The sequence below is a fragment of the Acinonyx jubatus genome, chromosome C1, assembly GCF_027475565.1.
Source record: "Acinonyx jubatus isolate Ajub_Pintada_27869175 chromosome C1, VMU_Ajub_asm_v1.0, whole genome shotgun sequence".
Classification (NCBI taxonomy): Eukaryota; Metazoa; Chordata; class Mammalia; order Carnivora; family Felidae; genus Acinonyx; species Acinonyx jubatus.
In genome coordinates this window covers 109,093,786-109,121,667 of record NC_069381.1, presented here as the reverse complement: position 1 = coordinate 109,121,667, position 27,882 = coordinate 109,093,786, and the positions used below count along the sequence as shown (strand labels likewise).

The following is a 27,882-nucleotide window of genomic DNA, read 5'->3' as shown; positions in this document are numbered from 1 at the left end:
AAACAAACAAACAAACACAACATCGTTAGACCACACCAATATGTCCCAGGGCTTTTGCTTGGATTAAGGTCACCCAATGATAGCTTCAGTTAGAGCATTACTGCCCTGACCCCTTGCTTTTAGCTTTTTTGATAATATCAGTTATAAAAGAAAATCTGATGAAAACTATGAACCTTCTTTCTAGAAAAATCCAAATTTTAAAAGGTTCATGAACCTCAGTTCAGGAAATTTGGTTCTAAAAAGCCAGTGGCACTGCTACCAGCCCCACAAAAAAATGCAAGTGTAAATAAAAAAATACAATGAGGATCATGATGGACACCATGCAACCATGCTGGCTGACTGAACACCGTCTGCTGGCTCAGTCCAAAGAATGTGTGAATCTTGGTCTCGGGATGGTGAGTTGGGGCTCCATGTTGGTTGCAGAAATTACTTAAATACACTAATAAACTTAAAAAGATGAATGTTACTACTATTCTAAAAAAAAAAAAAAAGGCAGGACAAAGAACAGTTTTTACCCATTATGATTTATTCTCTACAATACTTCGTTAAAGAGTTCAATGATTTGCACTCAGAAGTTATATAGCCAAGAGGCAACCAAGTGTAATACAAAGAATTGGTCTGAAGTCTTTGCACTGAAGGCCATACAAAGTCTCTTGCTTCAGGGAAGTTAAGAATCAAAATAAACAAAACGAACACATAGCTCCCTAGGCTCCAGAATCTCGATAGAAAAGAGCATCAACAGTTAGTGAAAGTGTAGGTGTTAACACATCATGGAAAACAGGTCTTGTGCAAATATTAAAATTAACACCCAGGACTTCTGTATAGATGATTTTTATTATAAACAATAAAATATATGTAATGTCTCAACTACAAACCTTTCATGTTGAAAGGGTCTCTAACATGAGTTGCTTTAATATTATGAAGCAAAAAAGTTTAAGAACCTCACAGTGGAAACAATCCAACACTGACAAATCCTAGTGATCAAAGACATTCTCTTAGTTAACATAAAACAAGGACGACTCATAATTACAGAATGTCCTAGCTGTGGGTATTATGAGACAAGCCAACTTTCCAGACCAAAAGGCACTCACAGCTAGGGGTAAAACGAACTCTGAATCAAACCGGCCAAGGTGGGCTGGTTCCTTCACAGCGGTTACCTACTGTTCAGCTTGAGCAGCCCGAAGACAAAGTGAACAACACCAAGCAGAAAACATTCCCTTCTCTTTACACCTGCCACTCACACCATACGTACTGGCCACCCTCACCACCGCTTTGGTCAAGCGCGTGGAAGGTAGTTCAGTTCGAGTTCAGAGCCGTCATCTCCCCATGCAAAGCTGCCACATGGATGATCCAGACTTAGTATTTTTCCTGAGAGCCACCTGCCACACATCTTCATGAAGTGACTGTGACTGTACACTTCCAGACTGCTTCCTGACTAGGCCCCATTCAGGACAGACACTGACAGTGGCATTTCTTATGGGGCCAAATAGTTTTCCTTGGTCGACTCGTTGAGTCCCCCTGACAAGGCCAGAGGGACTCGAGCATCTCCACTGCTGGACTTGTATGGGAGCATGAGGGAATGTGCAGGGAGTAAGGCTTCTTCACTCCAAAACCACTGAGCCCACTTCAGTGTGGTGCTGGGCGTACCCAGCCCAATTCTTGTGCACTGATTTTTTCCCCATTTTGTGGGTTTTTAAGTTTTCTGTTCATTTTCATAAATGGCAGGTATCCTACCCCACCCTCAGTAAAACAAAATAAAAAACATACTATACACTGGGGAAGACAAATAGGGCAACATTTCCACAAGAAAAACAGGCTTGAAGAGCATGGCACTGTAGTAAATGCTTGCATGACCAGTCTCACTGAGCGTGCTCAGGATGAAAGTTTAGCACCAATTTTTTTGCTTTTTTTAATCTTTAGAAATTCAACACAACTTTTAACATAGAACACTTGAACAGTAATGAGTGTAGCCCTATGTATCAATACTGTTGTACAAATTGGAGGTGGGTGGTTTAGTCCAGAGCTGACCACCCTGACATCAATCCATGGCACCTAAGAGTAACTATCGTCACGTTTGTTTGTAACAAAACATTTATTATTTTCAGCAGCAGGAAATCACGAAACAATCCCTTCATCTTCAAAAGCTTTTTTTTCATTAACCTCGCAAGGGACAAGTGGCAGGATGCGAGAACGCAGCACAACAGTAAGGTGGGGTGGTGTGGCCTGACCTGGCCACCCCACCGTCCGCCCGCTTCCGTTGCACGTTCTAGATCCTCGCGAACAGCAGAGGATGGTACCGAGCCAATCTGCTCACCCTCATGCATTTCTTCCAGGAAACAAGACAGCAATGCCTAGAATGGCATGTGTGTCATTTCTTGGATTATGTCCCTGCTCCCCCTCCCCCATTCCTGGCAGAAGAAAACTCAAAATTTCTTTTGATTTGGATATTTGCCCATTTTGGAAAGCCACACCATCACCACATAAACTTTAAAAATAAATTAAATCAAAACAATTGTGTTCACCAGATTGACACCCAATCCACTTCAAGAGTTCTCTGAGCATGTTGTTGAAAACCAGTGTATCACCCTCCGGGTCCTTTCTTCCAACTGGCCACCTCTTCCTGTGAATCCATTCAGCAGTGCCTCTGTGACAATGTTTCCAAAGCATCTTCCAAGTCCCCAGCTTCAATGAACTCTGCCACCAAATGAGTGAAGAACAGGCAAGAGGGAGGAGAAACTTGCTGACAGCTATTTGGAATCAGCAACAATGGGGAAGGGATAAATATGCCACATGAAAGTTTGAATGACCTAGAATAAAATGAGCTATTTGGAACTTTACCATGGTGGGGCGAAGAGTCCCAGCATGTTAGGCAAGATAAAGATTCATCTTGTTAATTACACAGCTTTGTTCTAAAGTCCTGGAAAGGACTGAAACAGCAACAGTCTTCCCACTTCTACAGGCAAACTAGACAAGGAACTCCTCTGCTTAAAGGTCCCTCAGGATGTCTGCCTGAAAAGAAAACAGTGTGGAGACCCTGGATTCTTTCCTATGACAACGTGTCCTTCTAGAAGCCCGACCCAAGTGCTTGTTTGAACACCTATGCCTTCTGAGAACCTAGATCCAGCTATAGGCACTGCTACCAGTAGAGGAGTGAGGTAGCCGGGTGGTAAGGAAGAGGTCTCTCCTTTCTCACTGCATGCAGCGATGATTTCGGGACCTCCCACGGGCATCCCAGTCCAGTCCTCAGCAGGCTACACCACAGAGCTTTGTTCAATACCAGGAGACTTGATGCAGGAAGAGTGCCAGAAAATCCAACTGAGAGTGGGATGAGAATTAAAACCTTCGAGGCTAATTGAGCAATGAGATCTGCAACGCCATCCAAAGGGCTTCCGATCTTGATGTGGGTCTCTGTCCAAGAGCCTTAGAGGACTCATGGTGCCCACGCTCAACCCTAACATGGCGTCCACTTATGAAGCATGGAGGTTGTGATCAACTCTTGGTACGCAATAAACTGGAAGTTTAAAAAAGGAATTTAAAACAACCTAAAAATGTTTCTTGTTGGTCTCCGTTGCCCAGACTGCCAGGGGAATACACCTACTTGATCTGGGGAGGCTGTAGGGGTGCGTGTGGGGTAAGCCTTCATGGACCACCAATTCCAGCTTCCACTGTGTGGCCAACACACAGGCGGCAAATCACCAGTGGCACCTGCATGCCAAGGGTCTTCTGAACCCACACGGTAATTCTCACTAGTCATGGAGGAGCCCCAATCCAACGGAACCCCATATTGAGGAAAGGCTGAGATAAGGCTTGGGCCCCTCAAGTTCTGTTTCATTCAGTATAACCCTGCCCCCCCCCCTCAGTCAGCTGGAGGCAGACTTGGCAACGGAAGCTAGCATCATAAAATGGTGCAGTAATAGAAGTAACTGGACCAGGAAGAGGAGGCATCTGCTCCAATGATGTCATAGCCATTGGTGGCCACAGGGGGGTGGGACTGGTCATGCAGCCTTGTGTCAGGAGTAATGATTGTAGAGGGGCGGGGCATGAAGAGTGCCATTCTGGAAACAGTGTTGTCGAGAAGCAATATACTCTGCATAACTGATTGTCACCTTCTCACTTCGGTACCTGTATAAGGAAACAGGAAAGGGTATTAGGAACCTCAAACCCTTCATTTTGTAAAGTCACTCAGCAGAGAAAACCAAAAGCTTATTCCACATTTTGAAAGAATAAGATGGAAGACCAAGAGCAATCTTACTTACAGAAAATGAAAGACAGCACAAGAAAACAATGTTGTTATTACAAATGAACAAGATGAAAAAGCACAATCACAATTCACCCCTGAGAATGTATTTTCTGCACATCCCACCTTTAAACACTACATATGCTTATCGTCAGGCTGCTCTTAAGCAATCTGCTACTGGGGTCTGGATGAAGAATGTCAAGGTCAAATTACGCGGGTGGCAGATTGGAAGATGGCTATACCAATGCCCAGTGCAAACTGCATATCTACTGCATAAAATGTGATAAATTTGACAGAAATGCAACCTCAATTTGCAGAAAAGCAACAAACAAGTTACTGATAACTAAAAGGGGCACAGATACCTATTCTGGGTCAAATTCTGATGCAGCAGGTTAAAGGATCCTGGGGCTATATAGGACGGGTCTCAATTCCCAGATGAATATGCCATATCATATCACAGGGTCATCAGAACAGAGTTCATAGCACTTTGGCTTTGCTCTGGAAAGAGCCATGAGTCAGGATGCGAAGCATGGGGTGTTACAAACCTATGGAGCCTACTACAGACCACAGGAGCTGGGTGTGACAATCCTTACCCAGAGCCATCTCTTTCCCACTGTAATCACTCCTCCACTGCAAGGTGATTATTCCTGAATTTTGACAGGGAAATGGCTGTTCAAATAAATTATAATAATAATAATAATAATAATGCTTTGTATTTGAAGTTTTTCTTTTTTTTGGAATCCAAAGCATTTCAAAAACACTGGGTTATCTTCCAAATAGACCTGTGAGGTTAGTATATGATTTTCAGTATTTTACAGATGAAGGGGCCAACAGAGGCCCACAGAAGCCCACAGAAGCTAAACCTCTCAGTGTTTCCGATTTCAGTAGGGATGGCAAGAGAACCGACATCTACTGACCACCTACAATTATTGCCTGGCCCTGTGCTAGAAATTCTTCATACATTACCTTACCACATCTAATACAACCCCAAGGAATTATAATTCACTTCTTACATACAGCAAAGTCCCCCTCCCCCTCAAAGAGGCAGAGTAAGTAACCGGCTCAGGTCATGGCTAGGCAGCGGTGAGCTGGGGTTCAGACTCCAAGTCCATGTGCATTCTATCACATGAGGCAACCTCCCCCAACAGGTGTGGCCTTTCTTGGAACCCTCTGTAAAAAGCACTGACTATCCTGTTAACACACCACCTGTATCCCCTGCCACCTGACTGCATGTGACTTCAACTGACCCTGGAACTCTACGCTGAGAGCCTTTGTTCCTGGCCTCAGTCTGCCCTCTTAGCCTCCCAACCATTGGGTCTGGCAAAGACACCCACCACCTGATCGTGGCCTAAACTCTGCTCCAGCTCTGCCATCACTTCAGCTGCAGAGATGCCCAAGACACTGGGGAGTCTTTGCTTCTGCTGCCACTGCTTCCTCCCAGCTTAAACCTGACCCACGCTTCTTTAGGGACATTAGCAGAGAAAATCTTTTCTAACCCTTTCCATCACAAGTATCCTCCACCCAACCCCAACTAAATTAAAGTGACAAAGAAAATGAAACAGTGGGTTTACCTGGTGAGTTTGATCGTTTTTCTGAATTCACTGGTAATTGGAGCCTTAAAGCCACCTTTCCTGAGCAATGAGTCTATTGTCTGGATCTGATCCCAGTCTGAGAAGAGAGGCACAATGAGGTCAGTGCTTGATGACACAAGAGTAGGGCATGTTCTAACACGGCAAGAGAAGAGAAGCCGCCAAGTCTGCTACGGTCAAAGGGAGCCTTGGATACTGGCCCCACATCCCTAGAGCCCCATCTGCCTCACTGACAGTCCAAGTAGAACCTGAGATGTGAGATGATAAACCCAACACACACAACGGCTGTCCCTAGGCCCTCTGCTCTGTGTCTTTCCTGTCAGATGTGATCCCAGCATAATTACCTAGCAACAAACATAGTGTCAACTTAAGACCTGCCTGCTGGACTAGTGCTGGTAACTAAGACTGTTCTGTGGGAGGAGAGAATTCAAATTCTGTCGCCTATACTCCTTTGTGTGGCCCTTCCTTTATTTTGATCATTTCTAGAAGTCCTGTTTTCTAGTACAGAGAACTGATAGCAGGAGGGAAGCTATTCCTTCATGAAGGACAGGAAAATTTTTCACACATATATTATGTTGTTTCTGTACATTTTTAATAGATAAAGTCAAATGTATCAAAATTGGAAACCAAAGAGAAACCCCTAAAATTACCCCCAATTTTTAAATTATGTCAACCAATTTTCAAACGGCACAAGTAATTTCATTTACCTATACTGTCACCACATCTCACTGTTAGGAAGTATTTATGGTGTGCCTCCTTATACAGAAATGTTAGACTTATGACCTTAAGGTAGCTAAAAGGCTTCCTTTTTATGCTACATCCACAATGCTTTTGAAAAAGTTTAAACACAACCATGATGTAAACCAATAAGGCAATCACTCTCCACATAATTAGTTCATCGATACACTGAAATGGCTATTTTTCTCTATTCCAGGTTCACATCCAACAAATACTGTTGTGTTTTACATATTATTTTCAAAAACAGACAAGAAAGAAGAAAGGGACAAAAAGAAGAGAGAAAGAAAAGTAAATTATGTTTAATACGTTTTTTAAAGTCTATTTATTTTGAGAGTAGGGGGAGGGGCAGAGAGGCAGACAGAATCTCAAGCAGGCTCCCTGCTATCAGCGCAGAGCCTGATACGGGGCTCGATCTCACAAACCATGAGATCATTACCTGAGCGGAAATCGAGAGCTGGACATTTAACCAACTGAGCGACCCAGATGTCCCAAAAGAAAAATGAATTATGTATCACAGAACACAGAGGCAACACTGAAAGGTATTCTATTCTTTTAAAGAGAAAACCTATCTAACCCACCTCCTACCTTTATTGTCTCATTATAAGAACTTACTTACTAAGTTCTTAAAGAGAGAGAGAGCAAGCGAGTGGAAGAGGGAAGATTATGTTTTCCCTTTATCCAGGTATAACATTGTTCAATAATTAATGACCAAAAGTTCAAAACCCAGTGATACAGGCAACTTCACTTTACAATGAGCTCCATAAAATCATCCAGTTGATTACTGGAATTCTGCTACAAATACTACTCGTTTTTGGGGCCAAAAAACAAAATTTTTCACCAAGAAATGAAACTAGGGGGTGAGTAAGGGAAGTCTTAACCTCTCTTCTTTCTCAGCTCCTACATCTTTTTAAAAAATTATTTCTTATGAATTTTTAAAAAGTTTATTTATTTAGAGAGACCGCGTGCGTGGGCGTGCGCATGCACGCTCTCATGGAGGAGGGGCAGAGAGGGGGAGAGCCAAGTAGGCTCCACACCATCAGCAGAGTCCAATGCATGGCTCAAACTCACTGTGAAACCGTGACCTGGGCCGAGACCAAGAGTCATGCTTAACCGACTGTGCCACAAAGGAAACCCTCAGCTCCTGCATCTTTTTGGGGGTTTATTTCTCATTCCCTAAGACTTGATAGATGGTAAGAGGAAGAAAGGCACTCATTTGTAGTTGCAGTTGGGCTGAAAGACAACACTCCACTTTCCTGCATTTACATGGTAATTGTGTGAATAGTATCCTTCACTGAAATTCCATTTGTCCAACTCACCTTGTTCCTTAGCAACCTCAGGTAAGTATGTGGCTGTACGTTTGACGCCTTTTTCATTGATGAATTCAATTCGAATCCCATGGACCCCTACCTACAGAAAAAATAACCAATAAATGGCATTTACTTATTCTAATGGAACTGCAGTCATCCACACTTAATTGACATTGTCCCCTGACCAGCTCAATCCAGGTCTGAGAAAAGGAGAACCTGCTACTCTTCATGATTAACTCTTTCCTCAGGTATTGAAGCCGAAGTAACTTCAGCTTGAGGGAAGCTGTGAGTCTACCTGTAGCCACCTCTCCCGAGTATGAGGGTTGCAGAAATACATTCTTTCAATAGCTCATCCAATAATCTTAAATATTCCACTTTTAATCTATTCCATTAAACATACCACAGGGTTTTGATTTAGGCTCATGACTCCTCACACATGGCTCTGAACAACAACTTTTTTTACTCAAGGGCTGGCCAAGAGGGATCTGAAATGCTCTCTTTTATCCCCAATATCAGTTTCTATTAGGAGTGGGAGAAGGATAGGGAAAAGAATGGACTGGGAAGACACAAGAAAAGAAAGACTTCACATTTCTTCCCTAATTCTAAGATCACAGCACCTTTCCTATCCCCTATATGGCCCCCAATTGCTTCTAAACTCAGCTTTTACATTCTTATACCCTCTCTCAATGAAGGAGATACATTACCATGTACTAACCCGAACCCAAATGCAACGAGAGATGCAGAGTTCCAAATGCGGCTGTTCTCACCTCCCAGTCCAGGTAATCACTGGCATCCTCAAAGTTAGTAAGGAGGGAGACAGAGCAGAAAAGTTTGGGCAGCTCCTCTCGGGTCAGGGGGGGGAATCGGCTGTCCTTAAGTGCACTGGAGGGGACAGAAAACAGAAGTGAGGCTGCTCTGGAGTTAGGAGCCAACATTATATGCCCAAATACTTATGAACCCTGAGCTATGCAGAGAATATTGATTACCCATCTGTACTAACGTGCTAAAAATAACATGATGCTATTAACTGTCTACACTTGAACTGATTAGTGACTCACCAGATTAAGGCCCCACAATTCCTGATTACCAAAAGAAGAACACTCAAACTTTTACCACTTAGAAGAAATAAAGTCAGGTAGTTCTTTTCAATTCTAGCCAATTTATCTGCACAGCTTACGTCTGGTGTCATTACCTGGTTAACGTGTATTCCCTGAGTCCTGAATGAAGATTCATGGCTGAGAAGGTCCCAATGCAGCCACGAAGCCGCTTGTCCCGCCCTGTCTTCCATGTCACAAAGAGCGGACTAAAAAAGCAAAACAAAAAACATTCTCCAGCCCCAAATCAATTATGGATAAGAACAAAGCTTTGCTTTTGCCCTGTTCATTTCGGTTATTCCCCAAAAGGACTGTTTCCTGAACTGCAGCCACCTGAAGGACTCTGGCTTCCTGGGAACCATGCAGATGGAGACGGGAGGACACTACAGCACGGCAGCCTGAAGGGAGGCGCTCTCTGCCCTTCCTGTGCTCCTTGCCTATGGTTCAGTTCACTTTGACACGTTTGGGGTATTTTCCTTTTCTTCTGCCCAGGACTCAATTTCTTCTAATTTTCCATATCTTTCTCCTCTTAATTATTCTTAGAAGTGTCCATGTTTCCCAGTTACATCCTTCGTGAAGACACAACCTGCATATGTCCTCTCCATTCCCCACAACCCCACACTGTTCTCCTAATTATTTCTGCCCCTGGTCCTGCTCATAAATGTTTGGAAAAGAAAAACTATGTATCCTTAAGAAAGCTTGTTATTAGTGGAAGTTGCCACTTTCTGCTGTTAGGCCAAGTCCTGCTTTATCAGGCTACACTAGATTGACGGGAATAGATATTTTACCAACAGGTTACAGGGCTGTCTCTTCTTCCTGAGATTCTTCTCTATGTCTATGCCCTTAGTTCTTAGATTGAGCAAAATACTTCTAAAAGCAACTTAAATTTTTAAAGCTGTCTACTCTGATCACCGTTATGAAGCAGATCTGCCAGCTATCTTTTTCCTCCAGTAAACACCTGAACAGCAGCAGCCGAAGTTCCTGTCCCAAAACCTACTCAAAACCCCTCAAAAATTCCACTGTTTGCAGGATGGAAAGATCAGCCCCTGAATACAACAGCCCATACCTTATAGCGCTGCAGCCACTACCCACTCTTCCAAATCTATGTCTGTCTCCTGCTAGGGACACATTTGATCCCACTAGGATCAAAGCTCAGAATCTCCACATGTTCAGTCAGGAATTTTCTGACCATGGTATCCCATGGCAATACTTCCCTAAAAAGTTAGAACATTTTCCTCTATACTTGCTCTCCTCTGACATAATCACACAGGTATAACCTCCCCTCTCTTTCTGCCCAGTGTGCCATACACACTATTTAGCTTTGTGTGTGTGATCTGCCAACTCAGTAAGTCTCCCAAGAGGGAGGATTTTTTCTTTATACCTCTCCACTCCCTGCCCAGCGGGGCTATGCATTGCCCCAATATGGCATTAACAGTTGAGGAATGAATGATCTTAGGTCAATGAATGCTCCAAAAGCATCTCTTCAGTGCTTTTAAAGCCACCTCAGAGGGGCGCCTGGGTGGCTCAGTTGGCTGAGCATCTGACTTTGGCTCAGCTCATGATCTCACAGTTTGTGGGTTCAAGCCCCACGTGGGGCTCTGTGCTGACAGCTCAGAGCCTGGAGCCTGTTTCAGATTCTGTGTCTCCCTCTCTCTCTGCCCCTCCCCTGCTCATGCTCTGTCTCTCAAAAATAAATAAACATTAAGGCAAAAAAAAAAAAAAAAAAAAAAACAAACTAAAGCCACCTCAGACCTGCTTCCAATTCTGAGAAGGAAGAAAACACCAGCATGAAATTTCTTCACATTATACATATTCCCTTTTATTTTTATTTATTTTGAGAGAGACAGAAGGAGTATGTGTGGGCACTAACAGGGGAGGGGTAGAGGGAGAGAGAATCCCAAGCAGGCTCCACACTGTCAACCCAGAGCCCGATGTGGGGCTCAAACTCATGAACCGTGGTATCGTGACCTGAGCTAAAATCCAGAGTCAGAACGCTTAACCAACCAAACCACCCAGGCGCTCCTGCATATTCTTAAGTCATTGACACCTTGAGACAGCTTGGGACAAATAACAGAGTCTTGAACTGAAAACAGTAAAGCAGATTCTGACACTCTTGGCGGGGTACCAGCAGCCATGCGGGATTACCAACAAAGTGAGGGGACCTTCCTTAAGAGCATCACAGCTCCTAGTCTCCAGCCTGGCCCTCAGACACATCCAATTCACCTGAACTTCAACATCCAGGTCCACAATGATGTGATGGTGTGGCTTCCTACCCACTGCAATATGAACCAACAAACCAACAGAAGAACCAAGAACGAAATCCTCCTGATTTCTAGAACATGACCTTAAAAACAAGCCTATACCTCCTCCAAGCATAATGTAGACCTCTTCCACTCCTGAATCCAGATACCGTTTTAGCTATGCCTGGACATTTCTCATCGTCCTAATCCTGTTACCCTCTGCCCAAATGATGCCAAAGCTTTGTATAAGTACAGGATCTCAAGAGAACAACCCAAGAAAGACATCGTCACGCCTTTCTCACTGTCCCCTGTACCTGATTTACTCACTAGGGGTCATTGGTGAATCTAGGAAGTCGTGGCTGTGGGAAGCCATAGAGGTGACAGTAGAGGACATCAAAGCAGTAGCAGCACATCTCTGCAGTCACCACCAGGTTCTTGGTGGTGTTGGCAGTTCCATTTGGCCGGGGGAGAGGGCTCAGCGCTCCCGATGCGGGATTCATTCGTGTAATGGGAGAATTTCCAGGTCCTAGAGTTAAGTCCGACACATTTTCCCGACCACTGCTGCCATCCACATGCTGGTGGTTTTGAAGAGGTCCTGAACTAGAGCCGGGGACAGTTGTGGACTGGTTCCCGTGACTGTGCGTTCCACTTCCAGATAACTTGGGCTTCTTGACCCCACAACAGCCTGCTGCCAACTTGGGCTCGAGTGGAGGAACACAACGTCTTTTTCCCATCCTGATTCAGTGCTCGAGGTCTGGAATGCTGCAGAACCCTAACAACAAGAGAAAGGTTAAGCATTAATTCAAAAGATTAGTTAAAAGGAGAAAATAACCAAAAGACAGGGTCTACATGGAGAGGGTAAGAGTCATCAAATCCTCTTTCTCATCCAGGTCACCAGGTCACAAAAGGCTTCAGACCAACACAACTGGAAGACCCTGATCTCCAGGCCAGGGACTCCTAACCTTTTCCTAAAGAAGAACTATTTTTCACTTTCCATAAAGCTTATGATCATCACAGAGGCAGGCAACTACAGCCCCTCTTGCCTAGGACTCCCAGGGGCAGAAGGATGGGATGGCAGCCATCATGAAGATGGATGAGGACATTTCAAGACTGCAAGACAGCACTGGACCTGTCAGATTCTTCATCATTGTCTTCTCTACCTTTTTAGAACCTCCAAATTAGACCGCCCTATTTTTAAAGAGCCCCAGAAGGACTTTCATGCTTTTTCCTCATTGACCACATCCTTTCAGCATTTTACTCATCACTAACCTAAATCTATCTGTGTGATTTTGGCCCTAGACCTTAGTGAATATGAAAAGCTGCCATTCTGAGAAGAGCACGCCTTCCAACACAAGGCTCCCAACCCTCTGTCCTCACAGCTCTAGCTCTCCAATGCCTTGCTCATTTTCTTTGGTTCTCTGAACTCACTCCAATTTCTACACATCTATCCTTTCAAAACTCCAATTCAAAAAAAGCTACAACTTAGTAGGAACCTTTATTCACAGAAATGACCTAAGCTTCAGAGGCCTTTTGTGAGGTAGCCATTTCCTCCCTGTCACAGCGAGGCAGATGCAGGCAAAGCCACTCAGCCTAACAACATGTGGCAGTGGACAAGCGAGAAAATGAGAACATCCCATCTGATGATGTGAACAGAAGGAAGGAAGGGTTTTTTACTAAGTTTTTTTCTTAAACAGCCAGAGGCAAAAATGCATAGTTATAACACGACCAAGATCCTTTCTCTGACTCAACAGAATCAGGAAAATAGATCCTAATTCTTTTTTTAAAAAAATGTTTATTTACCTATTTATTTTGTGTGAGAGTACTCATGTATGCAGAGGAGGGGCAGAGAGGGGGGGGGGGGGAGAGAGAGAGAGAGAGAGAGAGAGAGAGAGAGAATCCCAAACAGGCTCCACACTGCCAGTATAAAGCCTGACATGGGGCTTGATCCCACAAACTGTGAGATCATGACTTGAGCCAAAATCAAGAGTTGTACGCTTAACCAACTGAGTGACCCAGGTGCCCTAATCCTAGTTATTTCAATAGTGATGATATCAAAGTTTGTAAAATTCTGCTGCCTTGAGAAAAGCATACTTAAATTTTCCTGTGATTTGGATATATGCCTTTTTAGGCAATGCTCTATATAATACGGTATTTTGGTTGTAAATTCTACAACCTTTTAAATCAAATCAGATATTTACATGCCCATTTGCAATGCCATTATTTTACACAAACAAGTCGTCACTTTAGGCTGAGACACAAAAATTTCACAAGTATTATTTATGTTCTTGATATATGCTAATCCATAGCAAAATACAGATTTTTGTATTTAGGGCAATTCTTAGTGTGATGAAAGTTGTCTGTAGCTGAGGATAATAGCTTGTACACTTCAATGTCTCACTTGAAAACAGCTTCTTTTTGAGAAAGCCTTAGGTACTTGATACAATAAAAGCCCCAATGACAAGTTTGTTTCTGAACGTGGATGTCACTGTCTTGTTTAGACTGTTACAAGAGGGAGGGGTGCCTGGGTGGCTCAGTCAGTTGAACGTCCAACCCTCAATTTCAGCTCAGGTCATGATGCCAGGGTCGTGGGTTCAAGCCCTACGTGAGGGTCTGCACTGAGCGTGGAGGCTGCTTGGGATTCTGTCTGTCTCTCCCACTGCCCCTCTCCCCAACTTATGCATGCACACTCTCTAATTAAAAACAAAAACCAGGGGCACCTGGGTGGCTCAGTCAGTTAAGCATCTGACTTTTGATTTCGGCTCAGGTCATGATCTCATGGTTCATGAGTTCAAGCCTCATGTCAGGCTCTGCCCTAAGAGGGAGCCTGCTTGGGATTCTCCTTCTCTCTATGACCCTCCCCTGATCCTGGTCCCTGTCTCAAAATAAATAAACATTAAAAAAATTTAAAAACAAAAAGAGAACATTTTTCTTAAAAATAGTGCCTCCAGAGCCAAATGGCCTGGGTTCAAATTCAGATTCCTCCAGGATCAACGTCCCCATGACTCAGTTTCTTCAGTATGGGAACAACAATAATACTTGCCTCATGGGGTTTTACGAGAATTAAATGAGCTTAATACGAATAAAGTACTTGAAACAGTGCCTGCCATGTACTAGGTGATAATACATTTAGCTGCTCTTATCACTTTGGGTTTTTGTTCAACTGCCCCATTAGGATGGAAATTCCCAGAGGGCCAGGACTGCTAGGCACTCAGCACTTAGAGGAGTGCTTACTCTGAACAGGTGCTCTTTAAACAGGATTTCATTAAATACTCAAAACCTCAAATCCTCAGCAAGGTAGGCAACGTAACCATCATTTTACAGATGAGGAACCTCAGGCTTAATAAGCAAGATAACCTGCCCAAAGCCAGACAGCATGCTGCTAAGTGGCAGAGTTAGGATTTGGACCACAGTCTATCTGTCAGACTCCAAGGCCTGGGTCCTTCCACCAGCCACAAAGAAGAATGACGCCTGCCAATAATATCCACTGGATTCAGTCATTTCTTAAGGGTATGATTAAAAAAAACAAGTTACATTCAAGGGTATACTAAAAACAAACCTAATACTTCACAGAATCTTGCCAACAAAAATGGAACAGGAGAAGCACCAGGCTGGCTCGGTTGGAAGTGCATGCGACTCGACCTCAGGGCTATGGGTCCAAGCCCCACATTGGACACAGAAATTACTAAAAATAAATAAATAAAACTCAATGAAATAAAAATAAAAATGGAGCAGGAAAAAAACCGACCTAAGCCAAAAGCCAAGATCTCAAGCCATGACCCTGAAAATTACCAGTGCCCCTGTCACTGTCATTTGATTCCACAGTGGATGTCACTGGCCTCTTGTCTTTCTATCTTGTGTATCACTGTGGGCTGGGGGCTAAGACACATGTTGAATGAAGCAGCAGAACTACGTCTAAAGAGCTGGAGCTCTAACAGGGTGTCCGGAAAGCCCCAAAGTTCAAAGCAGCAAAGAGAAGGGATGAAACACAAAAGTCAAAAAAAGGTACGTTTCCTCATTCTCACTGCACCAAAGCACACCTGAAGAAAGAGTGAAATGTCATGACATGGTGGCAACTCAGGTGTTCCTTAGCAGGTGTCATCTGCTACCTGACTGGTGAAACACCCCACAATGGAGCAACAGAAAGGATTTTCAAACCAGGCCAAGGCAGGCAGGTGAACTCAAGCCTAGGAAGATTCTGCCTCTGTGCCACCATGTACAAGCACTGCTCTGTCATGGAGCACGATCACAACCGATACCAAGTGATTACATTCAACAACTCCCCACACCTAAACTACGATTTGAAATCAATAGAACCAACCCAAATCTTGTGGCTCCTTAGGCCCAAGCATTTCTCTGGAGGCCACTAAGGAAACAATTCAATCGATATTCTCAATTAGTGACCAAAGGCGGAGTTAGATTTTTTGCATCAAAAATACATGAGAAGGTATTTCTTCAAAAATTTGTTCTATAAATTTCAATCTATAAAAAATTTCAAACATAAAGTAGGATAGTGTAATGAACCAAATAACCAGCTTCAGTAATTTTTAACATATGGCTAATCTTATTTCATCTATAGTCTACCTACTCACTCTTATCTCCCCTCCTACTGAATCATTACAAAGACATGTTTTTAAGGGGGCCAATATTTTACATATTCTGTCAGCATAAGGCAAATAACAAGTGAATTACAGGCAAAGAATGTAAAGTAAACCAAAGTGCTGGGAGTGAATACACATTTACAACATCAACCCTATTTATCAATTTCATCAAAACTTTTTTTTTTTTTTTTTTTTTTTTTACATTTATTCATTTTTGAGAGACAGAGAGAGACAGCGCACAAGTGGGGTAGGGACAGAGAGAGGGAGACACAGAATCTGAAGCAGTCTCCAGGCTCTGAGCCATCAGTAAAGAGCCCGACGCGGGGCTTGAACTCACAAACTGCAAGATCACGACCTGAGCCGAAGTTGGATGCCCAACAGACTGAGCCATCCAGCATCCAGGCACCCCTCATCAAAACTTTTTCTATGAGATTTTTTTTTTTTTTAAGATTTAATTTTGTGAGAGAGAGAGAGAGAGATAGCACACAAGCGGCGGAGGGCAGAGAGACAGAGACACACAATATGAAGCAGGCTCCAGGTTGAGCTGCCAGCACAGAGCCTGACGCAGGGCTCAAACCCACAAACCATGAGATCATGACCTGAACCGAAGTCTGACGACCAACCAGTTGAGCCACCCAGGCGCCCCTCTTTGAGATGCTTTTAATCCTACTCCAATAAAAGTGGGCCATCTCACCACAACTAAGCAGTTTCAGACTCCACTCCCAGGACTGTCCTCCAATGACCAAAGAGTCACTCATTTCCCCAATAGTTTGGCTTTGTAGAGTACAGCCTAAGAGATCTCAGAACAGCATTTCAATACAACAGACTAACCAGCTAAAACCAAATACCCCTAATGGCATACTCTATCTTTTCTAAAACCGTGTGTGCATTTGTTCTTAACCTTTCCCAAATCTCATGAAAACTGCCAATGATGGTACTTTGAGCAGAAACATACCTGAATGGATACTATGAAGTTGGTTCATTTGAAATAACTGGAATTGAGTGTAAAAAGTTGCTCTGGGCTGGGTGGCTTACAATGCTCCCAAAATCCAGTCAGCACTGGGCTCATCAACCACCTTTGTATACACATACATCACAGAGACGGTTCCACGCCTTCCTTTCAAAGCTAAACTGAAGGGCCAGCCACTTAATTAAAAAATTTTTTTTTATTTTGAGAGAGGACAGTGTTAGCAGGGGAGGGCAGAGAGAGAGGGAGACAGAGAACCCCAAGCAGGCTCCATGAGGCCAGCAAGAACTCATGAAACTGTAAGATCACGACCTGAGCTGTAATCAAGAGTTGGATACTCAACCCACTGAGCCACCCAGGTGCCCCTGAAGGGCCACTTAAAAAGCCAGCAGCGCCGATCTCATTTTCCTACTGCCTGTCCATTTTAGAACAGTCAACGAGAATGAACAAGTTAAAACTGGATTTCCACCAGATGGAGACAATAACTATACTTCCACAAAAAGCTGGAAAAGTGAACAAGAATCATGGTTTTACCTCTTCTTTCAAGATCTCCTAACCTAACAAGCATCAAATACACTGAAGTATGTTCGTTGCTGAAAAAGTCACCACGCCCTCCCTGACACACAACCCTCAAAGGATCTGCTGTCATTAGGTTCCACAATAAAAGCTGGATGGTAGCTCTTCCTCCCTCTGGGGAAGCAGAGCAGTGCTTTGCTGCTCTGGGCTGGGGAGCTTACGCTTCTGTCCCAGCCAGCACTGAGCTCGTCATCGCCTTCCATCTCAGAGGCTGCGGCATTTGTGTTTTCTTTCACGGCACCTAACACAGTCCCTGCATATAGTATACACACCAACAGTCTTACCTACAAATCTGGTAATTTCACTGAAGTTCATCTTTTCTTTTTAAGCAGGCTTCACGCCCAGTGCGGAGCCCAACACGGGGCTCACAACCCCGAGATCAAGACCTGAGCTGATATCAAGAGTCAAATGCTCAACTGAATGAGCCACCCAAAGTTTGTCTTTTTTATAAAAAGAATGCTTATGGCACAAACTAATCTTTAGATCCTTGGTTCCACTGTGAGGTGTTGACTGTGGAGTGCGTCAGAAGCTGAAGGCAGCTGAATTACAAATCTTATCAACAATGTCAACTCTATTCAGCCCAAACCAAGGAATGGTTTAATTCACAGCTAAATGGATAGCCAATGTGTCCAATTCATTCCACAAATTAGATCAAATATCTCTTAAATTAACTTCTTGGTTTGATTTATGCTTGTAGCGGTTTTCTTTGCTAAAACACAACAGTCACTGGTTAGTCCTGGACTTAGCCTTGGGAGGTATTTAGTTTTAAGATGATTCAAGGCTTTCCTTTAACAGGCCATACCTAGCTTCTGAACTGTACCTGAGAAATTTTTTTGTTTGTTTTTAAATGACGGGGTGCTTTAAGAGCTACCCACTGGAACATTATTTGCTTGAGAAACAATTTATCATTTCAGGAGTAAATACAAATGATGTCTCATAAACTGCTGATGTCTATTTATTTATATATTTTTGCATTTTACTTATTTTAGACAAAGCACAAGCAGGGGGAGAAGGGCAGAGGATGGACTGATTGATTGAGACAGAGAAAGAGAGAAAGAATCATCTCAAGCAGGCTCCCCACTCAGCCCAGAGCCCAATGTGGGGCTGGATCCCACAACCCTGGGATCAAGACCAAAGCCAAAATCAAGAGTTGGATGCTCAACTGACTGAGCCACCCAGATGCCCCAAACTTCTGATGTTTATAAAGGTGTAGAGACCACTATGGAGAGGAAGATGTGAAGATACCCTGACTGATCTGGCTGGCGGACAGGATAGCCCTCCCCCCTTCCAAGGCTCCTTAAGTTCACTGACATCTTCACAGAGCAGCTCCAAACATCAGAGGGCAGAGCCTAGGCTCTGGGATTACAGTCTAGGTTCAAATTCTAACTCAGACTTGTCACGTACTGGCTATGCAAACTCAGGGAGGTTGTCACAGGTCTGTGGACTTAGGTTCCTGATACCACAGAAGGTTATTTGTGACCATTCAATAACTAACACGTGAAAAAGCATCTAACATTCTTTGGCACATTAACTATTATTTATTCAAGTGTCTGCTATGATTAATACTACCACTACCTAATGTAAGTAGGGTATGTTATAAAAATAACATAGCTTAGAATTCTTACAATTTCTAGGAAAATAAATGCCCTCATAATAAAATTCTATTAAGAACTACCTTGTAGTCAAAAAAGATCTTATTATTAACATGAAATTATTACTTTAATGACCTTGATGCTCTTCCTCTTTGGAGAACAATGGCTTCCAATAAATCATCCACTGTTCTGTTCACACTGAGGTGCCAAAAAATATAAAGTATGAATACTGGGCTGTTTGAGAGTTGTACATAGTTCTATTCCACGAGAGTCCTCTTTTAAGCTTACAGATATACACTGCAAGGAGATGAAACTTGCTAAATATGCTATTATTGTAAAAGTCTTGATATATATTGAGTAGTAATGGAAATACTGCGTCAAAGTAGTTAGATTTTGAACAAAAACCAAGTTAAAATATCTAAAAACGCCTGGGGAAAAAAAATCTGGATCCACCTTTTGAAGACAAGCCTCAAAACAGCTTACTGGGAGCATGACCTTATAACAAAGAAAGCAGATCTGGGAGATAGGAAAGAGGCAAAGAAAAAAGGAGTGCCTGCTTTTTGTTGTTGTTATTATGTAGTGTCCCAATGTCTGTTCAAATCAAGCTTTATACAGAAAGGAATGGGTTGTTGTTTCTTTTGTGACACAGAGAGTTGAACTAAAATTCAATTTAATAATTATGTGGTATGAGTAGGGAAATGGCACCTGAACTGTAATTCTGGCCTACTTATGTAACTATTCCAAGAAACAGTCAGATGAAAAACCCACAAACATTCTGGTAATCATTTCAAATAATCACTTCTATATTTTTGAAACCTCAACATACACGCGTACACATATCCAAACACTTGCTGTGTGAAAATTTTCCATGCAAAATACAGACCTACCCATAAAATTTAAATTTAAAATTTTTAAATTTACAGATTTACAAAAATGCACAGGGCTATAGATTTTCATTTCAACATAGCTTAAAAAAAACCCACAGGGGTCAAAAGTTTTGTTTTTAGTTCCCCTTCCTTTACTATGTGATCTGTGGCAAAGTGCCACATCTTTCTGGGCCTTAGTTCTTTCATTTATAAAATGAAAATATTTGTCCTTTGCCTCCTTTACGGAGGGATTATGAGGCTCCAATAAGATGTGAAGAACTGTGAAAAACTCTATCTTACAAGTGTATGCATACCACAATTAATACACTCAAGGGGACACAGCAGTAATAAAAATTTTTCCAGAAAACAGTATCACCATAGCAGATTTAGGGCAAAATGTTCCAAAACTCTCTGAAGATTATAACTGTATAGAAGAGACCCAATAATTGACCTTGATCAGGAACTGCATTAACCTCTGAGTGTTGATCTTTGGTTGTTTTAAAAAAATGAGTAATTTGGGAAGGGGTGGGAGCTAGACTTACGTACTAAAAACATAAAGGATAAGTGTACTACTACTATACCACCATCTAGGTCACTCTAATGGGATTATGGAAAACAAGTTCATCTTTACACATTTATTTTAAGAGGACACGTGGAAGGAACTCCATCAACATTAGGACCCCCTCAAGGAAGCAGAAAAATACAAGTGAAAAAGTCTACATCCTAACGTCCTAGCACAGGGCTAAAACCAATTAACAGCAACAAATTCTAAATATTCTAAGTATGTCCAAGGTAATACTCACTGAAAGCAGACAGTTTCTATTGCCAGGGGTACAGCTATAACAGAGGAGGGGAGCTATTTTGTCTCTGAAATGAATTTTCTTCCTTCCGATTCCATTCCTTCTTCCTGTACCTAAGACAGAAATTCAGGGGTAGTGAATGAACAAAATCAAGTCAGTCCAGAGGTGAGATAAGGCTTGTGAAAAATTACAACTCCTAGAGCAATTTCTAGAAAACAAAAACAAAAAAAGAAAACAACAGCTAGGGAACAGGCTCTCCCTACTTCAAAACATTTCAAAATCTAAATATAAGGCAGCAATGGCAGTCCCATGCACTGAATCACCTCATCCTTGGCGTCATCACCAAGAAGGGAGGACAGTGGGATCAAAGGTTTTATTGAACCTGAACATGAGACACACATTAAAACTTCCTCCACCACTTATTTAGATCAAAACTTGCTCTCAGGCCAAGATATACCATTTCAAGGCTCTCCACTGGTTTCAGAATACAAGTATAGTCCCAAATTCTCTGCAAAGATGGTGTTGAAGAATTACTGGACAGCATGCCAAGGTCCTGAGGACAGGCCATCTTGTCATCCCAGGTGGAGATGATAATTGTTGGTAAGAGTCATCCATCCTTACTATTAGTCTTGCACAAATCTCTTCACAATCCTTTAACAACTCTCCCACCCCCCCAGTACAAAATTAAGCTATTCCCAAAGATGTAAACAGGAGACTCCAAGCCCCACCCACACTATCCAAGGAGAGGGCAGTGAAAGAGGATAGGCCCAGAGGGATAAGGGTAAGGGAGTGTGGCAAAGTGAGGAGTTCAGATCAGGACAGGGGAGGGAGGAGGACAAGGAATGAAGGGCAAAACCCACAGCTTGGGAAGGAGAGAGAAGCTTAAAACCCAAAGAGTGTAAGGTGGAGGGATAATGGAAATGGGGGCTACGGCTGGATAAGGAAGCAGGGAGTGAGGGTGGGGCTGGGAAAAAAGAGAAGAGGGAGAAGAGGAACAGGAGAGAGCGTGCGCGTGAAAAGAGTTAGGCAAGAAAAGGACGAGAAAGAGTGGGGAAAGGAGAGGCCGGAGCGGGGAGGGGCACAGCAGGCAGAGAGAAAGGTGAAAGGTAAGAAAAAAAGGGGGTGGGGAGGGAGAGTACGGTGCGCTGGGGGTTGTTGGGGAGATGCCGGGGCGACGAGTAGGACAGCGAGGGCCGAGCCGCGGGGGTGGAATCCAGACGCCGGGCGGGGGAGGGGGCGGCGGGACAGTGGGTGGGGGCCGCCAGGCGGCGCCGGAGACCACCAAACTTTACACAGACCCGAGACTGTTTCCTGGAGGGAGTGCAGAAAGGAGCTGGAGTCTCGCCTCGCCTCGCCTCACCTCGCGGCCCAGGGCAGGGGCGGCCGCCCACCCCTCACCAGCATTGCCTCCCGACTCCCCTGCCCCCGGCCGGGACACGAGGCCCGCAGGCCCCGCCTGCCCGCCCACTTACCCCGCCGCCAGGGAGCCCCTCCCCCACGCTGCCCCGGGACCCTGGCCCCTGACCCCGGGGACCCTGACCCCAGGGACCCCGTCCCGGGCCCCTCCACTCGCCTCCGGGTAAGGAGGCCCGGCGGGCAGGGCGGCTGAGGCCCGAGGGAGGCCGGGCCCAGCGGGGAAGGAGGAGGAGGAGGGCGCGGCGCAGCCCGAGTTTCCCACCTTTTCTCCTGGCCCAGACGCAGCCGGGGTGGACGGGACCTCTCGCGCTCTACCTTCTCCTCCTGCTTCATGGAGCCATGCGCCTGGGTGGGGGCTCCCGAGAGAAGCGGGCCCGCGGGCGGGCCGGACGCGCGGCGCGGACGGGGCGGGGCGAAGAAGGCCGGCGGGCGGGCGGAGGAGGAAGCGGCGGGGCGGCGGTGGCGGCAGGGAAGAACTGCTAGAGGTATTCCCCGGGCAGCTGGAGGACTGAGTCGAGCCGGGACCCGAGTCCTCCAGTATCCCAGCAGCCACCGGAGGCAGTGAGGTAATGGAGGAAGAATGTAGGGAGTCCTCCAGTGGACCACACGCCCTCTAGCGAGCCTCGAAAACCATAGAGATCAGGGAGCCGCCAGAGCACCGCCCCGCTACTGTCACGTGGCCTGGGTCTGCGCATTTTATTGGCTGGCGCCTACTCTACGGGGTTGAATTTACAGGGCTGCTTTCCATTCGTGGGGCTGAGTCCCAGGGAGTTGGCAATAAAAAGAGGATGCGGAGCGGATCCAAAGGCGCCGGCCGGCCTCGTAACCGGGCGTCACGCTCTGCCCGCTCGGAGACCCGCACAGTCGGCCGGCGCAGTGCACGCCGGGCCGCCCGGGCCTCTGAGAGCGGACGCGGAGTGCTCCGGGAGATTACGTGCGGGCCCGGGCAGGCAGCATTGTCCGCGCAGAGGCCTTCCTGGGGTGCCCGGCCCTCGCCCGAGTTAGAGGCGGACAGACACCCAGCTTCCCACAGCCTTTCTTCCCAAGCGCCCAAGCCGATTCGGCCACAGCCTTCAAAAGCAACCAAGAAGGGGCAGCTCAGGGCAGCGTAAATCAAGACTACCCCCTGACCAAGGTCAGGGCCGCGGGAGATGTTCCAGGTTCGGTGCCAGCCTCCTCATGGACGGAGAAGGGCAAACGACACCCAGCGTTTGGTGTCAGGAGTCCGTCTCTCTGTCTTGAATCCCTGAATTCCCAGGCTGGAGATGACTTCAGTGCAATCGCCCACAGGACAGGATTATTCCGTAGGCACAGTAAAAGCATATTCCTCAGCACTTATCAGGGCAAGGGGCTCAAAAAGACCAATAGAAAACATTTTTAGAAAATAATAGAAGTAAGTGATTTTAGTTTCCAATACTTGCTATTTGGTTTGATTTGAGGACTTGGCATTTTTGTTTTCAGTTAAGATGGAGTTGCACGAAGTTTCTGTCCTGCTCCCTCACCCTCACCATTCCAAACACAAACTGCATCTAGGTCCTGCAGCAAAGGCATGCCCTCTTTTGAAGCAATGCCAGTCTTGTTAAGAACACAGACTCGAGCCCACAGATAGACTGTTTGGTGTTTTGCTATTCTGTTTATGCACAAAGGAATCCTTAACATGTTTGTCCTCAAGGAGCAAAGAAAGCATCTAGTAAAAAATGCAAATCGTATCTGACAGTGAAGCTTTCCAGCAAAAACCTTCTGCTCTAGAATGCATAATGTACTCAAGCATAATAAGATCTACTACTACAGACTTTTAGCATAATTACCTGTCGGCAACAAAAACCGAGGAAACTGAGTATCAGTCTCTTGGACCTAACTGTCGAAGGGAACCTGGCGAAGGACAACGGGGAAAGGAACAGACAGCTATGCTTTGTAGAACAGGGGGTGACTTTAAAAAAGCTATTTCTATAGCAGTCTTCACAATTCCTGTCACAGTCTTGACACATTTATCTGCTGTTGAGGCCACTTTTGCCTGTTTCTAACCTCTGTCTGCCTGAAAAACTACAAATTAGATGATCATATGGCCCCCAGCCAGAAATCTAGGAGGCAGCAAGCCAGCGGTCAATTTTTTTGTTGTTGTTTCTAAATAAGAAGACAAAATCCTGACTTAAAATAATCCGAATAAATTTCACATAGTGAAGGTTTTTCCAGCTGAAAGTCTTAAAATACGGCATCTGGAAAGGGCCTTAGTCTATTGCTCCCAGGGCGCTACTATATCGTCATTAAACAGCCCACAGATAAGGGAGTTATTGCTCCCTCGTTATCAAGCTGTCAGGAGGTAAATGATGGAACTAAGTCGGATTTGAAGCACTCCCAAATTAAAACAAAAACAAACCTTGCGCTGAGCTGTCAAAAAAGGCATTTTACTGAGAGCTAGGACTCGGATGTGGCCATTGTTAATGGATGCCAAAAGGCAAAAGGTCAGGACTCTTAAAAAGTCACTTTGGGGTCACTTCCCATCGGTAAGCAACAGTTTAAACTGATGCAAAGATAAGCAGAATGAAATTATGACTAGGAAGAAGAAGCTGAGGGCAATATATGCCAGAAATAGGGAAGAGGCTGTCTTAGTTGTTTTCTCTTTTCCCACACAAAATACAAAAACCTGGTACATAAGAGGCATGCACTAATTATTTGTAACCTAAATAAGTGAAGAAACAATCCAGCAAGCAGCAGGAATGTAATATAGTTGGGAAAGGGAACTGTAGCTCAAGCTCTCTGCATGATCCTGAAATGTCATCCTAGTCTGCTGTGATATAACTGCACTGCTCTATTAAAATAGCTCAAATCACCTGCTTCCAGATGCACAGCTTTCCATCATTTCTTACCTTGGATGGCTAAGAATATATGGTAACATAAGAGACTAGACCTTAATTGTTCCCACCACAAACAAGAAATAATTATGTGATATGGTAGAGGTGTTATGTAACTCTGTAGTGGTAATCATATTGCAACATATAAATGTATCAAATTAACAGATTGTACAATTTAAACTTACACAATGTTATATGACAGTTATATCTCAATTTAAAAATTGTATATGGTAATGATTAAGAGAGTGCATTCTGGAATCAGCCTGTGTTCAAATTCCAGCCCTGACACTGAATACCTTTGAACCTAGAGTAAGTTAATGTCAATGACTTGGTTCTATCATCTGTAAAATGGGGATTGCAGCATTATGTAACTCGAGGTTATTGTGAGATTTAAATAAGTTTACACATATGAAGCTATTATAGGACTAGCAGGTCACAGATGATCAATAACTGTGAACCTTATTAGTATTAAGGTGCAGTGATAAACATGAAATTGGCCTGTACAACAGACATACACATTCTCTCAGCTTCGGTGCACTAAAGGCATTTGTCAACCAGTAGTCAGGAAATAAGCTTTCACAAGAGATCTTGATGGGTTGCACAGATTTTATCTGTCCCACTTTCCAGATTGACATGGGTCTGGTCTTATTAGGAAATACAGAGTCTGAATCTGTGCTCTGGTCTCCAGAAAAGGCAGGCACAGAGAGACTGTAACTCCTTCGGAGATAGTGCCTGCCTCTTGTGTATCCTCCACAGGATAAGTCCAGTTGGGCACTTTAAAAGGGTGGTGAATACTAATCTGATTAAAATAAAATCTTTACCTCTGTATACAAATGTCTATGTGGGTTGAGTATTAGAAATACAAAATAGTTTAAATAAACTGACAAGACCCACAGTATTTTGTTTGTGGTAGAGTTAAACCATATTATTCTGAGAAATTGTATTTTTAAACTGGATGTCACTTGGTACACAATTCAAAAAGTTTCTAAACTTCTACTAGTTATTACTGGTGGAAATAAATGAAACCAAGTTGGAAAGCTCAAGTCACATATACATTTATTCTATAAATACTCTTAATGTCTAGTCTGTACTGAAACTTTTATATTACTTTTTTACTGAGATGTAACATGCACATATAGAATGCACAAACCTTAAGTGTATAAGTTGGCTGATTCTTACATTAGTATGTATCCATGTAATCACCATCTAAATTAAGATGTAGAAATATCCAGCAGTCCAGAAACCTCCCATGTGCCCTCACTTAGGTGCTAATCCCCCTTCAGAAGACAACCATTATTTTGACTTATATCACCAGAAATAGTTTTGTTTGTTCTTGAATGTCATAGAAATGGACCCATACAGTATGTATTCATTTTTGCCTGGGTTTTTTTGTTCAACATTATGTCACAGAAATTCATCTCTCTGGTTAGGTGCAGGTATGTTCATTCTTTTTCTTTGCTGCATAGACTGTTGGGCCATTCAATACATATTGAATGAATATGTCACAATTTGTCTATCCAGCATTATTATTATTATTTTTAAAATCTTGTTCCCTTCTCTGAGTCTAGGAATTTAAGACTTTCTACAAGATCTCATGTTTTTTGCAACCTCAGTGTGGTTCATCCTTGAATTGCAGTGGTTATAAGTGGCTATTGTATCCATCAGAATCCAGTTAAGAAAGAGGTATTTGAGAGATAGCAACACATCCTCACTTGTCTAGCCTTGGGTTATGTCACCTATCCTTCTCTCTGCCATAATCTTGCCTGAAGAGAACTTAGTCTTCCTGACATTCCACAGGACATCACACCAATCCATTACATTGGTGACATTTTGCTGAATGGACGTGATGAGGAGATGGCAAGTACTTGTGATGCATTAGAAAGTCACATGTGTTCCAGGAGGTGGGAAATAATCCTGGTACCAAGTACCATATTGACTAAGGTCCAAGAAATATAAACCACACTAGGCATTTCAAACAAAAGGGTCTTAATACAAGGAATTGGTTATACAGATGCTAGAAGTCTAAAAGAATAAAGTTGATGTTGAGGTAACCCCCAAATTAGCAACTGTAAGAAGTAGCTACCATCTCTAGGGGTGAGAGAACACAAGGGAAGATTTAGCATTACCAGAATGGAGGAACTGGAAGGATAGGCTGGCTTGATTGAGAGACCATTGTAGAACTTCTCTGGTGCTGGGACCTCTAAGACGGTACTGTGCAGCTGGGCCTCGGGCCTCTGAGGGGTGCCCTTGAACTGAGGGCTTTGAGAACCAGAGTAGCAGGGAGATGGAACTAACTGCAGTTACTGGAGGAGTCCCACAGTAGCTGAAAACAGGAAGAGATGCCCTTCTTATCTCCTCCCTCCTTCCAGTTTTTCACCAGTGCCCCCCATAGGCAGAGCCTAAAAGGAAATCAGGTGGCAAGGGGTTCTGGGAAACGTGGTTTGCTGACACCCAGACCCAGCATCTCAGAGTGGAATTGAGAGGGTAGGCTTGTCCTGAGCAACAATAGGTAACTACCATTGCAGATGTCACGTCAAGGTTTAACCAAAACAAGAAGACTGCCCCCCCCCCCACACCCCGCCGCCCCGAGAATATGCCAGTTGCAACTCTTTTGGGTCCTGGTTGAAACCTTAGAAGTTCTGGTACTTCTTCCAAGAATGCTGAAAGCTGTCACCCTCCTTGAATTGTCTAGCACCTTAGGGCTCCTAAACGTCTAACTCCTAAAGGTACAGCAATTGGATATACACCAAGGGAAGGAAAGAGCCTAATGTCGGGTACACTTTCTCTTCTTAGCCCTATCTGAGGTCAGTGGGACACATTCCAAGAGTCAGTACCTTACAAATGTTACAAGGACTTTCTTGATATAATGACTTTAAGTCTCTTGGATATAGAAACATGACAGCAATTGAAGACTACCATCCTTTTCCCCCTTAATGTTCTATTAGGAGTACATGCTCAATAAGTGTTTACAGATAATTTCTTTAAAAACATGCTGAAGATGATTTAGGAG

General features: G+C 43.9%; 1 protein-coding gene across 4 annotated transcripts; it reads right to left on the bottom strand.

Moving 5' to 3' along the window:
• Positions 1-508: 508 nt before the first annotated feature.
• Positions 509-22,589, bottom strand: AMMECR1L (AMMECR1 like). Of its 4 annotated transcripts, none has more exons than XM_027056077.2 (8): positions 22,283-22,589; positions 20,608-20,717; positions 11,533-11,977; positions 9,064-9,174; positions 8,639-8,753; positions 7,881-7,971; positions 5,809-5,905; positions 509-4,122 (listed from the first exon to the last, which is right to left on the bottom strand). In XM_027056077.2, exons 3-8 carry the CDS (start codon positions 11,937-11,939, stop codon positions 4,011-4,013), a joined length of 933 nt encoding a protein of 310 aa, XP_026911878.1. In that variant the 5' UTR covers positions 11,940-11,977; positions 20,608-20,717; positions 22,283-22,589; the 3' UTR covers positions 509-4,010. The 4 variants fall into 4 exon arrangements, with proteins under 4 accessions (XP_026911878.1, XP_053070819.1, XP_053070818.1 ...); XM_053214844.1 differs by lacking the exon at positions 22,283-22,589 and adding an exon at positions 21,965-21,984; XM_053214843.1 differs by lacking the exon at positions 22,283-22,589 and adding an exon at positions 21,062-21,253.
• Between the last annotated feature and the right edge of the window lie 5,293 nt (positions 22,590-27,882).